At 34.8% G+C, this 14,232-nt stretch overlaps 1 protein-coding gene across 6 annotated transcripts in view; it reads left to right on the top strand.

Moving 5' to 3' along the window:
• The window catches only part of LOC137405792 (guanine nucleotide exchange factor DBS-like), a 47,956-nt gene that overhangs the window by 17,684 nt on the left and 16,040 nt on the right, over window positions 1–14,232 (top strand). For all 6 annotated transcript variants that reach the window (XM_068092197.1, XM_068092196.1, XM_068092194.1 and 3 more), the window contains 6 exons: window positions 435–569; window positions 3,873–4,006; window positions 6,699–6,813; window positions 9,614–9,733; window positions 10,028–10,222; window positions 12,715–12,936. In XM_068092197.1, the coding sequence (XP_067948298.1) occupies window positions 435–569; window positions 3,873–4,006; window positions 6,699–6,813; window positions 9,614–9,733; window positions 10,028–10,222; window positions 12,715–12,936 (921 nt within the window). The remainder of the gene's footprint in view (window positions 1–434; window positions 570–3,872; window positions 4,007–6,698; window positions 6,814–9,613; window positions 9,734–10,027; window positions 10,223–12,714; window positions 12,937–14,232) is intronic.

The following is a 14,232-nucleotide window of genomic DNA, read 5'->3' as shown; positions in this document are numbered from 1 at the left end:
ACAATTTAATATTAACTAGAAGTAAGCTCAATGATGCCCAGGATTTATTTTATTATCAATCAGATAACTTGCAGATGGTTGTTTAAGAGGCAGGTTTTCACGAACCAGATGGAGTTTTGAGACTAAATAATTATCTTTAGCAACTTGGTGAAATGCGCAGAGCACACTCTTGATGTTTGGCATAACATTTCCTCGGACTAGCGGATATCCACAGTAACAAAATGGGGATTTATTATTATAGATTTGAAAGCTGGGTGTAAGTTTCTTCCCACGTAAACAAACAATTTATTATCGATAATGTTGACAGAACAAAGCTAATCCAATGAGCATGTAGAGTGAAGCACACTTATAAATTATAAACACGCTTATGACAGGATATAGCTTTACACCGACAGGTTGACTGTCTCATACACAAAGATTGTTTTACCATACAGTCTATAGACAGCCTTCAGAGCAACTGCCTTGACCTGGAGGAGAGGGTGAAGGATCTGCTACTGGAGGACGCACAGACAGATTATGACATTCCTAATGATGTGGCCTCCACAGAAGCCCTTCTTAATGAGCATGCTGTGAGTTGTGATTGGATATTTTAGTGTAAAACGGTGTTTGATTGGTCATTGTCATTCAAGTTTTGTCCAATTGAAATGCTGTTAAGAATGCATGAAGGCTTAAAAAAGGTTCGATCATGTAGCGCATTCCAAACACTTCAAAGCAAAGTGAGCTAAAGAATAATCAAATGTTGAAAGTTCAAATAAAAAAACATTAAATTACATAACTGAGCAAAACAATGTTTTTCATATAAAAGTGTTTTGAGCCACTAAAAAGACCTATGTTAAAAAACCATGATAGTATACTTTTATACTAGGCTGTCGTTTTTTAACCGCACTTACTCATCTTTTAGCAAACCACATATTTATTCCAGGGTGACTTACAAGCAAAATATCTACAGGTTTAAATTGCTGGAGCCGACATCTTTATTTACTTTCTGTACAGCTTTATAATCCTTACCACTTCAATAACTGACTAGCCTCTGCCTTTTTTTGAGTTGCTTAGCCATCTGATTGGTTACTCAGCCAGCTTTTGCGATTCTATTGGATAATTGGTCAGCGCTTGTTACTTGAATGGTTGACTGTCCACCGCCTACTTTCTACTGATTAATCCTTGAGAGCTTACTACCCTTTTACTAAACTGAACTACAGAAATTAAAATATAATTTATTATGTGTTACTGATTTACATTTTCACTAGCTTAAGGAATAGATATATTTCCGAAAAATAAAATAGCGAGGTGACACACGCTGGCAGGTGGCTTTTACTTCTGATTAACATAAAATTGCCAAAAATATTCACTATAGCCTAAACTTAAAATTCTTTTTTAGAAAATCAAAGATTTGCAACCTTTTCGCTCATGGGAACTTTTAGCACTCTGTAGAATAAATTTAAATAAATAAACTGTTCTATTGGCGGGGGATGTAAAATCTCTGAATAGCAATTGGGATAAGATTAAATTAACTCCCACACAGCTTGGGAAAGAGTTAAAAGCAAATGCTTTTCACTTGCTTTAAATGGGAGCATGAAGCTCGATACAAGCTTATCGCTGTAAACAAGAGAATAAACTACCCTACTTGCAGCATACTAACTACCGCTGGCCTGATAATCACTACAAAACAACTTGTTGCGATCTGTCAGATTATTGATAAACCTTCTTGACAAATTTTTTGCTTTAAAAGATGAACTTGCACAACATCTGGTAGACTTTATCAGAAAGTATCGGTACTTTTTTATCATTGGAATTGTTTTTGATTTTGATTTGATCTGACAGCCAGGATATTTCAAAATTAAAATCGTCAAAAATTGTTTGGGGTTTAGCGACTCCGATCAGCAAAAGTGTGATTATGACATCTATAGTTGCATAGAGATCTACGGCATAGAGACGCACAACGATGCAATTTAACGCTGATATAAAATATAGCAGTGATAGCAACTAGTTACATCATTTCAACGCACATTTTTCTTCTGAGCGTTTCAATAGCAATCAAATTTTTTTGATTTTAATCTTAAAAGTTTTTGGAAGTCAGATCATCTCAAAAATAAAAAATCACAAATGATGGAAAAATACCAATACTTTCCGATAAAATAATCCGCAACTTTTTGTAAGCTCAGAGTTGAATGCACGCATATTCATCAGAAAACAAAAGGTTATGAGTCAAAAGTGCCTAGAGGAAAAATAACTGGATGCATAATGCTAAATAAAACTTATCAGCAACAAAAACATTTCATAAATAGTTTTTTGGACTAGGCATTTGAAGAAATGCTACCGTTTGACAAGAACGATTTCAAAACACTCAATTTTCAAAAATGTTTTCAGAAAAAAGTTTAGAATAAACTAATATATATTTACAGGTAGCAAACAATGCTGTTTAACGTGTAAGTCTAGATTCGTGTCAAGGTCAATCATCTATCCAGTTGCCTGCTGATTAGAAGGTTATTGAGCATAGCTTGTGTACATAAAGTGGGCTGCCTTGATACAGACCCTGTACTTGGTGTTCGTGACTTCATGTGTACTCTAGTGCTGGTCCCCAAAGCCTTTTATCAATACATTCTTAGAAAGACTCATTTGTCTCAAAAGTTTAGCTGCTTTCTTGCGTTGATGCCAGGAAGTTTCATGCTCAAAATAAAACTGCTTTGGCTCTACGTACAGCTAATCTATACAATACTTCTTTAACATCTTCGCCAACTTTTTGGTTATTCATGTTTTTGAGAATTCATGCGATAACAAGAGACCTATTTTCAGAGTTGAACATTTTGTAGCCTTTACAAATTGACTAATTGTCCAAAGTGATTAAACTCAGTCACAGCTGCTCTGCTGATAATTTCACTGAAAGTGTTGTTAACACTAATATAAAGAAATTTAAAACTACTAATATTTCTGCTAGCATGTTATTTATTTTACCGACTAAAAAGACTAACAATGAACTTACGCTAAAAGTCAAGTATTTGCCATTAGGTTATTAAAGTTGACTAAATACTTACTAGCTTATGTCAGTCTTAAGTAAACACTTGTTACAATCCACCAACCACAAGTAAAAGCTTGGTACACTTGCCCAATCACAGATAAATACCTGTTAAACTTGACCAATCACAAGTAACCGCTTTTTGAACTAAACCCATCACAAATTAGTGCTTTTTACACTTGACTAATCACAAGTGATTGCTTGCTACTCTTGATCAATCACAAATGAACACTTTTATTGCTAAACGCAATCACACTAAGCGTTTTGTCGCATTTATATGTTTTCATAAAGACGTCGTTGTGACAAAGTCATAAAGTAAAACAAACAAGAGCAAAGCTACTAAGCGTGAAAAAATAATAAATACACAAACTTACTCAACCAAAAACTTTTTCTACCTAATTGTTGTATTAGTTATGTTCATGTCTAATATTGTTCATTATCTTCCCATGCTTAAATATTAGCTGTTGTCTTCTCATGCTTTCCATCATAATTTTTTACTTGTACTATGAATCTCAGACTAGTTTTTAGGCGAACTTTATGTACTTATGTGATTATCTGATTGCAAAATAAAGTATTTCCCAGCCTCGCAAACATTAGCTGATATATTTAACAATAATAATCTCTTGAACTGGCTGGACATGATAGAGCTAGGTAAGCCCTATTGAGCTTGTGAAAGCAAGCATTAATTAAAGAACTACATTTCTATGCACACTGATAACATGAGCGACATTTTTTAAAGATTAATGCAATCCTTGTTGCAAAGGTATAGCAGTTTACAATTAATTATGCATTAAAATATATGCAATCAGCAAAATACAGTTATTCCTTTTTTGAACATGTTATGCTGAACCCTTTATAGGAAAACAAGACAAACATATCAGATGAGATAATGAACATAAAAAGCCAAGGAGAGGTTGTGCTGCAGTGTTTCAGAGACAAGGTAGAGAATCTACCGGCTGCTCAGCAGGTGCTCCATATTCAAGAAGTGCAGAAGTAAGTAGTTATCTCTAGAGATCTCTTTGGTCATTCACTTTGATACACGAGACAGCATGACATCCGAAATTTGGTGCATCCAAGCACTCTGTAGTCATATATAAGGATCAATTCTGGAATCCTTCAGAACGTGTAGAGTGTAAGCTGTGTAGAGTGATATAACATAATACATAAACTATATCATATTCAAAACTATATATTACATGAATTTTGAAACCAGCTGAAAGCATCTACATTTTGGGTAATTGCTGTTTGTCAGTTTCAATCTATTTTTGTGCACAAGCAGACTTTTGATCTGTTAAAATACATGTTCATTCGATATACATTTGTTAAAAGAGAGTTATTTTAATGTCTAACTGCTTAAAAGGAAATCATTAAACTGAGTTTATGTTTAATTATAGCAATAATATTTTCAGGTCGATATGTTCTAAGCTAATGCTTTGAGAACTTTCTACATCCTTTAACAAACTGCGTTGTTTGCGTAGCCAATGCGTCGGTGATGCATCATTTTGAGACAAGCGTGTTGGTCGGCGTTGGTAGCGATGATAAAACTTAGACGTCTGGGATTGACAGAGATCGTTGACTAGGAGGATCTCGATTTAGTTTTGTTCCTTTTCAACTCATGATAGTTAAGTTCAGAAATAGCTTTACAATATCGGTGTCAGCAAAGCCTCTCACAAACACCTATTTATATAGGGACAAACATATTCCTAATCTATATAGGCCTTTCATAAGTTTCAGTGATTTTAGTGTCTGTCGTGTGTCTGGTTATAGCGATTACAATCTAGGAACAAAAAATCCTATTCACATTGGATTTGAACTTTCAACTTAATAGGTCTGCAGGCAGATCTTCTATTTACTAGGTCAAGCACTACATTGCTATACAAATAGATAACTTTGGTCATACTTATTACATTGGTGAAAACAAGCATGTTTGAAGCGTTTACAAAAATATTATTGCTTACTACTGTTGTGTTACTGGTAACTACGTTAAGAAGCGTAATGTACCGATGATTGAGCTGGCTTCAGGCACGGCTCTGATTAGAGCAAAGGTTTAGACTCACTTAAAGGTTGACTTGCAACAAAATTCACATTACAGTTATTTGGTATGAAAAGATTCACCATGTCTTACTCTGTTGTGTTGTAGGTGCCAAATATGTGGGAATGTGATTACAAGCTCTTAAAAGCTCAAAAACGAACAGTTAGTCGCAGCCACGCAGGACCGGCGTAGTTTGGATTCTCTTTCCAAAACAACTCAAATGTGACGTAGCTATGTTAAATGGTTTCTGTTTACACTTTCATGCAACCTTATTCGTCAAAATATTTCACAAATATACTTCACGCATTCAATAAAACCATGTCTATTGTTCTTACGCGTCTGTTTTGTCGTCATTTTAATGCTGTCACTTTTAGCAGTGATATCTTATAACTTACCGTAAAAATTCGTTTAATTTTTTAGTCTTAACTCGAAGGAGTACATATCATTGTCTGATAATCATGGCGAAACTGTTGGTCATTTGTGATAATCGAAAAGTGCTGCAGAAATTATTTGCGAAGTATTAGGTCACATGATCAGATTACGACTTGCCGATTAGACCAAACCGAAATAAAACTGTAAAAGTAGCGAGAATCTATATTTGATACGGGGTCCTCGGTAAAACCCGAAGTGTTTGTCATAAACTAGTGCTACAATACGTTTTATATCGAGCTTTGTATTGGCCTTTCAATTCACGTGAGAACATCACGTGACAAAACGATAACCAAATTCCATGGCTATGTCATCGAAATAAAGAGATTCCAATCTACGGCGGCTTTTCGTTTTTGAGCTTTTAAGAGCTTGTAATCACATTTCCACGTATTTGGCACTTACAACATAACAGAGTAAGACATGGTGAATCTTTTCACACCAAATAACTGTAATGCGAATTATGTTGCAAGTCAACCTTTAAGTTACTAGCCTAAGTTACTCAAACTCATTGGGTAGTCATTTTATTATTCAGGCATTCATCGTGTTGTAACATGTATACTAAAGCAACTAGTATAAACTGAAACTGTTGATGAAGCATTTCAGATAATTTATTTGCTTATTAAATATGCTAAAATACTTTTTTATATAGCACAATTAATGTCATCAATTTTAACAACTTTTGTACTTGGCTGTTTTTATAGTTAACATGTATCAAATTCTCTTTGAGCCGCATATAGCAAAGCAAATAGTTGCACAATTACTCTTGCTGTCACATATCGTTGATGATCCAAGCTACAACTTAAATCTCTTGATTATGCTTCTGTAATGTGCTGAAAAATCCCACAAGGATGTCATGGTCTTCACACGACTGTCATCAATTCTTATTGGTTAACCCGTTTTTCAACTTTACGCATTGTTAGGGGGGTCGCTGTGAGTAGCCGCTGACAGTTTGAGTTGGTGATGCATTTCATCAGTGTGTGTATCCAAGCAAACATATCTGGACTCACCAATTCTTGCCAACGTGGAAACAATTTTTTTAACTGGCTGCCATGATTAATAGGTTAATTTAAAAAAAAAGTTCATTTTTACTTGTTTTTATTTCTTACTTTATTTTTATTTATTTATTTTGTTATTATTTTATTATATGCTTCCAATGTGATTAACAGTTGATAGTGTACTGCTTGAATGATTGTAACAAAAATATCTGTCTGTTTCTGTATGTAGACTCACAACCAGGCTTGAGGACTTGCACGAAGCGATAACAGACTATTGGGAAAAGGAGGAACACAAGCTACAGGAATTTATGAAACTACGAGAATTTCATGAAGAATTCAAATCAGTAAGCAAATTATTAATTATCTTAACTTCTAACATTCAAATCTCTGGTTACTGGCAGGTAGAAGATTAAGTCCTGACAATAAACTCTTTTTTATACCATCAAATGCGTCTGCTAGTCATGACGGATTTAGAGAATTCATATTGATTCTGATGAAACATGGTGTGTATAGCCTGAGTACTTATGCAGTTAATGGTACACACTCATAAAAGCAACTCCATGTATTTGTGTGCAATAGAAATATGCTTCAACCGTCGTCAGCTGTTCCAGTTCTTCATTGGCCTCTTTAGTTCTCCTTCCCAAGGATTATGTTTTAGTAGTTACAAAATATTTTTTGAACTATTTAGTTCTGTTAAAAATAGATTAAACTAGTCCATATTACACACTTATTACCTTATTGTATAAACCAAAATACAACATGATGCCGAATAGACTTGTTTGCAAAAGGTAGTCTGTCTCTGAGATTAGAAGTCTACAAGCTATAATCTTGGCAAGAAGCTAGACTATTTATGAGATTAGGTTAGTCTATATAGGCTGAATTATATAAAGATTATATCGAGATTATTGAATAATCTGTTCTCACACTATCATTTCTTTTTGTACAGATATAAGCACTTTAGGGTGTATTAACTCTTTATGACCCTACATATTGATTTATTATCTACCCATCCATGCCAGTCACAGATAAATATGGCAACTCATTTTTTCATGCTTAGATAATTATACACCTGAGCTGATGACACAGTTATGATGTCACTTTGTTAAAGATAAACTTGCACAACATTTTTAGCAAATTTTATCAGAAAGTTTAGGTGTTTTTTTATCATTTGCGAATGTTTTTTATGTTTGTGGTGATATGATCACCAGGAAGGTTTGGAAAGGATTTGTGTCTTGTAAAAACAACTTAGTGTACTTTGAGTTTAATACATGTTGCTACGTTTATGATCATAGAATAAGACATTCGATAGTTCATAATCATAGATATAGTAAACCCTGTTATATCCATTTCATTATATTTAGTTATGTTTTCTATGTTTGGGTTTCTTATATATATGTTCATAATCAAGCGCAAATAGGCTCTGATCTTTCTCGTCTTGCCTGTACTTTTTATACAATTCTTCGCTAGGCAACCGGTCTCCTTATGTATGGACCTGGCTGAGCTGGCTTGAGCCAGGCTGTCTTGAGTCTGGCCGAGTTGGTCGTCTACACTGAGTCACCTTCACAGTTTCTAGGTTAAAATCGATAAAACTTGATTGCCATTAAAACGCTAAAATCAAGTGAACATGTGACCATTACATCATAGTTACAAAGAGACCGATAGAATCGAGACTCGTGTTGCTCAAATTGAACACAATAGCCGATATCAAATATCGCAACAATAACAACTATAGTGAATGTATTTCGTAGTGAATGTATTTTTAGTGAATGTAAAACTTTCGCATGTATTTTTTTTCTGAGCGTTTTAACCACGATCAAGTTATATCAGTTTTAATCTTAAAACATTTTGGCAATCATCAACCGCAAACATCCCAAACAATCGTAAATGACAGTAAAATGCCGATACTTTCGATAAAATCTACTAAAATCTTGTAACTAGATAACTAATAAGTAACACCAAAAACTAGATTCAGCCAGGCTTGATTTTCAATTTTGAAATATTTCAAGTATTAAATGAACAGTTTTGATTGTTTGTAAAAAGTCATTCACTTGATTTCTTCACAATTTATCACCAAACTAAACAATTTATGACATGTAAATCGTGAGTAGAGACAGTTGATACTTGATTGTCTAACGAGTGTTTAATAACATAAAATTGCAGCAGCTAACCATTGAGTGTTAGTAATACATGAAATACATAATGATGAACTGTATGCTAGTTTACTGGTTGAAGGCAATTACGTCAAATTAAAAATAATTTTATTACAAATTATAGAAATTTATCTATCATTTTTTATTTAGTTTTTGTCTTAGGTGCTTTCACCGCCAGGATGTTTCAAGCTTAAAATTGGCAAAAACTTGGTCTCAGTAAAAAATGGTCAGAGCACAAAGGGGTGCTCAAACTTCCCCAGAACATGATCGATGACTCGCATTGGTCAGTAGTTCAACATGAGTCATCGATTTTTCCATTTCATCTGGGACTCATGACTAATGAGAAAATAAATGAGTCATAAACCGAGACAATGGGTTCAATGGAAATTGAACCAAAGTGCAACTTGTTAAAACCTCTAATGACTGCAGTGCAAAGACATTATCTTCAGAGAAAAATATAGCTGATTGGGTGCTGAAAAATGCTAGATTTCAAAGAACAAAATTCATGGCTATGGTAATATACCACTGAGAAGTCAGGATGTACTATACAAAAATACATATTATTTTTTCTAGCAATATATTCACTTCAAGCAGAAACATTTTGTAAATTATGCTGTACAAGAATCTTAAACCAAAAAGAGCATCAGATAGTCAATAAAATCTAATAAATAGTTTGACATACAGTGTTTCAAATTTAATTGTATTTTAAGGTGGAAGATTGCTAAAGAAGCTAGCAAGGATATTTTCAAAATAATTGTTACAGGTCATATGCAATTTGTTCATATCACGTAAGCTGAACTGAGTTGAAAACTTGTAACTGTCATACAAAAATTAAGGTCACAAAGATAGGTAGTCTGTCTCTGACTTATCTTTACACCCTGTAAACAACATTCAGGGTGAGCTCGAGATGTAGAATAAACGCTGTAATTCATACAGATGTCGAAGTCAACAGTATTACAGGATTGCGGTGTGACTTCTCCTTGCTTTGTTTTAGTTGCAGCAGAATTTGAACAAACTTGCTGAAGCGCTATCTAATGTCAAAGACTTTGTTTCCTGCGTCAAAGAAGCACTGGCCAATACGAAACGACTGACCAAGATCGCCACAGACTCCCAGGTTTGGTCTTAGCAAAAGAGCTAACAGCAAAGCATTACCATAACGAGTTACGAATGAACTGTAGATCCCGGGCAACAGTGAACAACGAATTCTTTACGTACAAGATTATCATAGATTTAGGCAATGGAAAACCGATGATGGCACTGTTATGATTCAGTATTCATAGTAGGAAATTGTTTGGCGATTAAGTCATATCCATTAAGCTAACTGTACTCGTTCAGACTGGGCAGGTGGTAACCTGTACAAAAACATTCTCTTGTTCATCATGTATTTCAAAAGTTTGATCGCTTTTAGAGTTTATTGGGGAGGTCAAAGTGGATATCTCAGGTCTGGAGCAGCAAAATCACTTCGACTGATGGCCTCACTATCGACACAGTTGGACCAAAGTGTGAGGAACTGATTAGACTGCATGACCTCTGCATAGGGTTGCTCAAGTCCAAGCAAGACTTGGCATCTTGCCAAGCATCTCTCTACACACAGACAGAAGCGGTGAGTAAATATGGTTCTTCTTTGTGTAGGGTCTGGTAGTTTGTATGGTAACTTGTTCCGAGTAATGGACACGCTTGTAAAAACAAGGATGACTGGTCTTTATGATTGATTGACTGAGATTTCCAAACATCCTAACTGTAACCTCAATATATGAATAAAAAATCTAGATGTAGTGAAAGTTTGAAACCCTTCTGCTACTAATGCTACTATTGTACAAAGATGCCGAGTAGTAATTTATGTTTTCATAGCTAGAAAATCAGTTACCTACTCGCAAAAATTGTGATTTTGTCACTAGAGTTTACTACGACATCTTCTGAACAAAGCCAATTATTTTGGCTTTACAATAGTATTGTTTTACAATATTTGCCTCGTTGAAACCCCAGACCACTCTAATAAGATATTCATGGACATCTCACCAACGAATGAAAGCTTTTGTCAAGCAACATGTTTTGTAATGAATTACGTAGCTGTGGTAGCATCTTAAAATTGTTAAACATGGTGTTGTAATAACTCGTTTTGGTACTTCAATCAGATGGCACTAAAGCAATATTGCAACTATCCTTATACGACAAACGCATCACTTCCCGATCTTAAAGTTAGGTTTCATTTTGAACTCTAACCTGATTGATCACCTATGAAGTTTCTTTCCGGAAGTGTTTTATGCAACCTGCACTTATCAATTCATCATTCCTCAGTTTCGGTTCATAACCCCAGATCACAGTTCAGCTGCATCCAGATTTATTTTGTAACTTTGTACATATCCTAATGTATACTTAATTTCATTGCTTTGCCAGATTTTAAGAATTGTCTGATAAAACACTACGATCGCCTTTTTGTACAAATACCGCAGTGATAGCCACGTATGTTTTGTTTTCATCTATAACGTTACGGATACGCTCAAATGCTTTGCTGAGCTGATAAAGCAACATTGATTTAAACAGAGGGCAGCTTTCAAGCATGCTAATGTTTTTGCACTACGCTTCATAGAGAATAAATTGTCCGATGAAGCTATACACCAGCTATATAATAGCCAATCAAATTGAGTGTAAATAAAAAACTCTAAAAACCTATGCGAACAATTGTAATTAGACAATCAGGCGTGAGAGATGCAACAGCGTTCTAAATAAACATCGACACGCTGGATTCAGTGTTTGCACCATCGGAAGAGTGCGCTGTCAACACTGGCGTCAGCATTGGTGTCAGCATTGGTGTCAGCATTGGTGTCAACGCTGGTGTCAGCATTGGTGTCAGCATTGCTGTCAACATTGGTGTCAGCATTGGTGTCCGCATTGGTGTCAGCATTGGTGTTAGTATGGTTGTCAGCATTGGTGTCAGTATTGGTGTCAGCATTGGTGTCAGTATTGGTGTTAATATTGGTGTCAGCAATGCTGTCAACATTGGTGTCAGTATTGGTGTCCGCATTGGTGTCACTATAATTGTGAAAATAGCAATATGTCTGGCGATGCCCAAAAATTCTTCCATTATCAATCAGATAGGCAGCAGGTGGGTGTTTAGGAGGATAGTTCTCAGGAACAAGATGGAGTTTTGAAACGAATCCTTTTAGCAACCCGGGGGAAGGCATGGAGTGTATGTGTGTGAAATTTGGAGACAGCTGGCAAAAAGATATGGAAGCACATAGTTTGAGGACAAACGGACACACACAATGACAAATTGGGACTTAATAACATAGATAATGACCTGTGTAGATTTCACTTCTGTCTTCCTAGAATGATTTAACTGTAATCAATTGCATCTAATGTTCTACCTAGTAACTTGCACAAAACCTTAGTAAATTTTATCAGAAAATCGTTTTTGTGTGTTGTCATTTGCGATTGTTTTTGTTGTTTGAAATGGTCTGACTACCGGGATGCTTCAAGATTAAAATCGGAAAAACTTGATTGTGGTAAACTGCTAAGATTAAGAGAAAGTGTGATTATGACATCTATCATTGTAAAGAGACCGTCAGAATGAACACACATCGCTCTGCAACTGCAAAACAATAGTTGATATCAACTATCAGACGATAACAACTAGTTATGTCATTTCACACACATTTTTCTTCTGTGTGATTTAATGATGATAAGTTTTGTCGATTTTAATTTTGAAAATTCCTGGCAGTCAGATCCCGTCAAACTTTAAAACAAATCGCAAATGATAGAAAAATACCAATACTTTCTGATAAAATCTATTATAATTTTGTGTTAGTTCTTGTTGAAGTACATTTATTGGGACAGCAACTTCAACTGCAGACCTCATCTAGACATTACTCAACTCTATTCTGGCTGTATACTTTTCAGAGATGTTAGACAGAGCTTTTGTTGTCATTCAAATAAACGCTTCTGGCTTCTATCAAATTATTCAAAGTTGACATGGATGACAGATGATGCAGCTCGAGCTGTTGTGATAAAGCGCTGAACTTTGTAACCGACATGTGTCACGCATGGTTTCCATGGCAATTGAGTAATTGTTGTTGATGTCATTTGCTGGTTTAGGCTGAGCAATGGCTCTCAGATGAGTTGGAGCACCCGCTCAGAGAAGAAGTCAGGAGTGAAGACAGTGTTAGCATTTCAAGTGATCGCAAGTCATCAGAGTCAAGTATTTCAAGTCAACTCAAGCGCATAGACTTTCAGCTTACAATTGGAAAGTTTCTAGAAATACTGAACTTTGACGAGTTTATGAAGACTTATAAGTCTGCGCTGTCAGAGAATTCTAAGGTACACAGTCTATATTTTCCTTCTCTCTGTTAGGCTTGAATTTAACTTGGGAGAGTAGTATGTAAAGTTTAGAGTATTGCTCAAATAAATAACCTATATATCGTTTCAAAAAAGAAAGTTGTTAATGTCTCATCTTTAAAGAAACCATAATATTCTCTCTACTCCATACTCTGAGAGCAAGCATTTACACGTATATCTAAAATACTAATTGCTAAGAAATGCAGAATCAAATTGTTTTCAGAAAATAATTGTGTAATAATCACTGTGTTACATTAGATTGGAATATTATATGATATAATATTTACACAGTTAAATTTATACTTTTTCTAAAAGTAAAAAAACTTTTTATAACTATGTACTAAGTAGTGGTGCATTAAGGTAATAGCTGAAAAAGTGCTATCATTAATATCAAAATGTTTTTAATTTAACCAACTCTAAACACAACTTTTAAAGCTACCAAATATAATCTGCGGTCTAAATAAACTGATTGATTGCATAAACATCAGCGAAGCTATTGCTGCTTTATCTGTAGACCCTGCTGGCTTATCTTGTTTTCTCTAAACTTAGCCAGTGAGACATGTAGAAGATATAACAACCAATAATGATTAATTATCAAGGATTGATCCTATCTGTAACCAGAATTCTTGCTAAGTTGATTAACTTGGTGTAATGCTTGTCAATGCGAAGATACATGTATACTTTTCAGTCGTGTGAAACAGTCTTTCAGGTGGCTCTCAGAATAAATCACTTAAAATCCCATCTAAGATCAGCTGTTGGTATGAACCTACGAGTCATTTTGTTTAATTGCGATAATTCAATACCGATAAAACCTGAAATATTATTCCTTGACAAAATAAAACTGCAGCAATAAAAATCTATAAAAGATGTCAGTGAGTTACGCTCTAAGCAGCTGTTTACTCCTTTTGTTTCAACACCTAACCTGCTACAACCGATGAGGGTTATCTCACACTCACTTGTTTAGAATAAAACAAAAAAGCCCAAAACATAATAAAAACAGACATATTCAGAATATATAAAAAGAATATGTTATTGAAAGGTCATTCTAAAAAGAGTCTAATGCTTTCACACAGCGGCAACATATAAAAAGCAACTAACTTTAGGATCTTTGACTTTTTCCAGTTTCTTCTCTGCTATTATCTGATCAAAATGTAGTCCTTTCTGAGTGAGTGAAATACGCAGACAATTTTTAGGATTGATAGCGTTATGATATTTAGTTTTGATTTATAGAAAAAATAAAAATTGATTCTTGCATCTCCGCGAACAATCACTCTCACC

The sequence above is a fragment of the Watersipora subatra genome, chromosome 10 (assembly GCF_963576615.1).
Source record: "Watersipora subatra chromosome 10, tzWatSuba1.1, whole genome shotgun sequence".
Taxonomy (NCBI): Eukaryota; Metazoa; Bryozoa; class Gymnolaemata; order Cheilostomatida; family Watersiporidae; genus Watersipora; species Watersipora subatra.
Note: the sequence above shows the minus strand (reverse complement) of the source record. Positions and strands in the feature narration are given on the sequence as shown.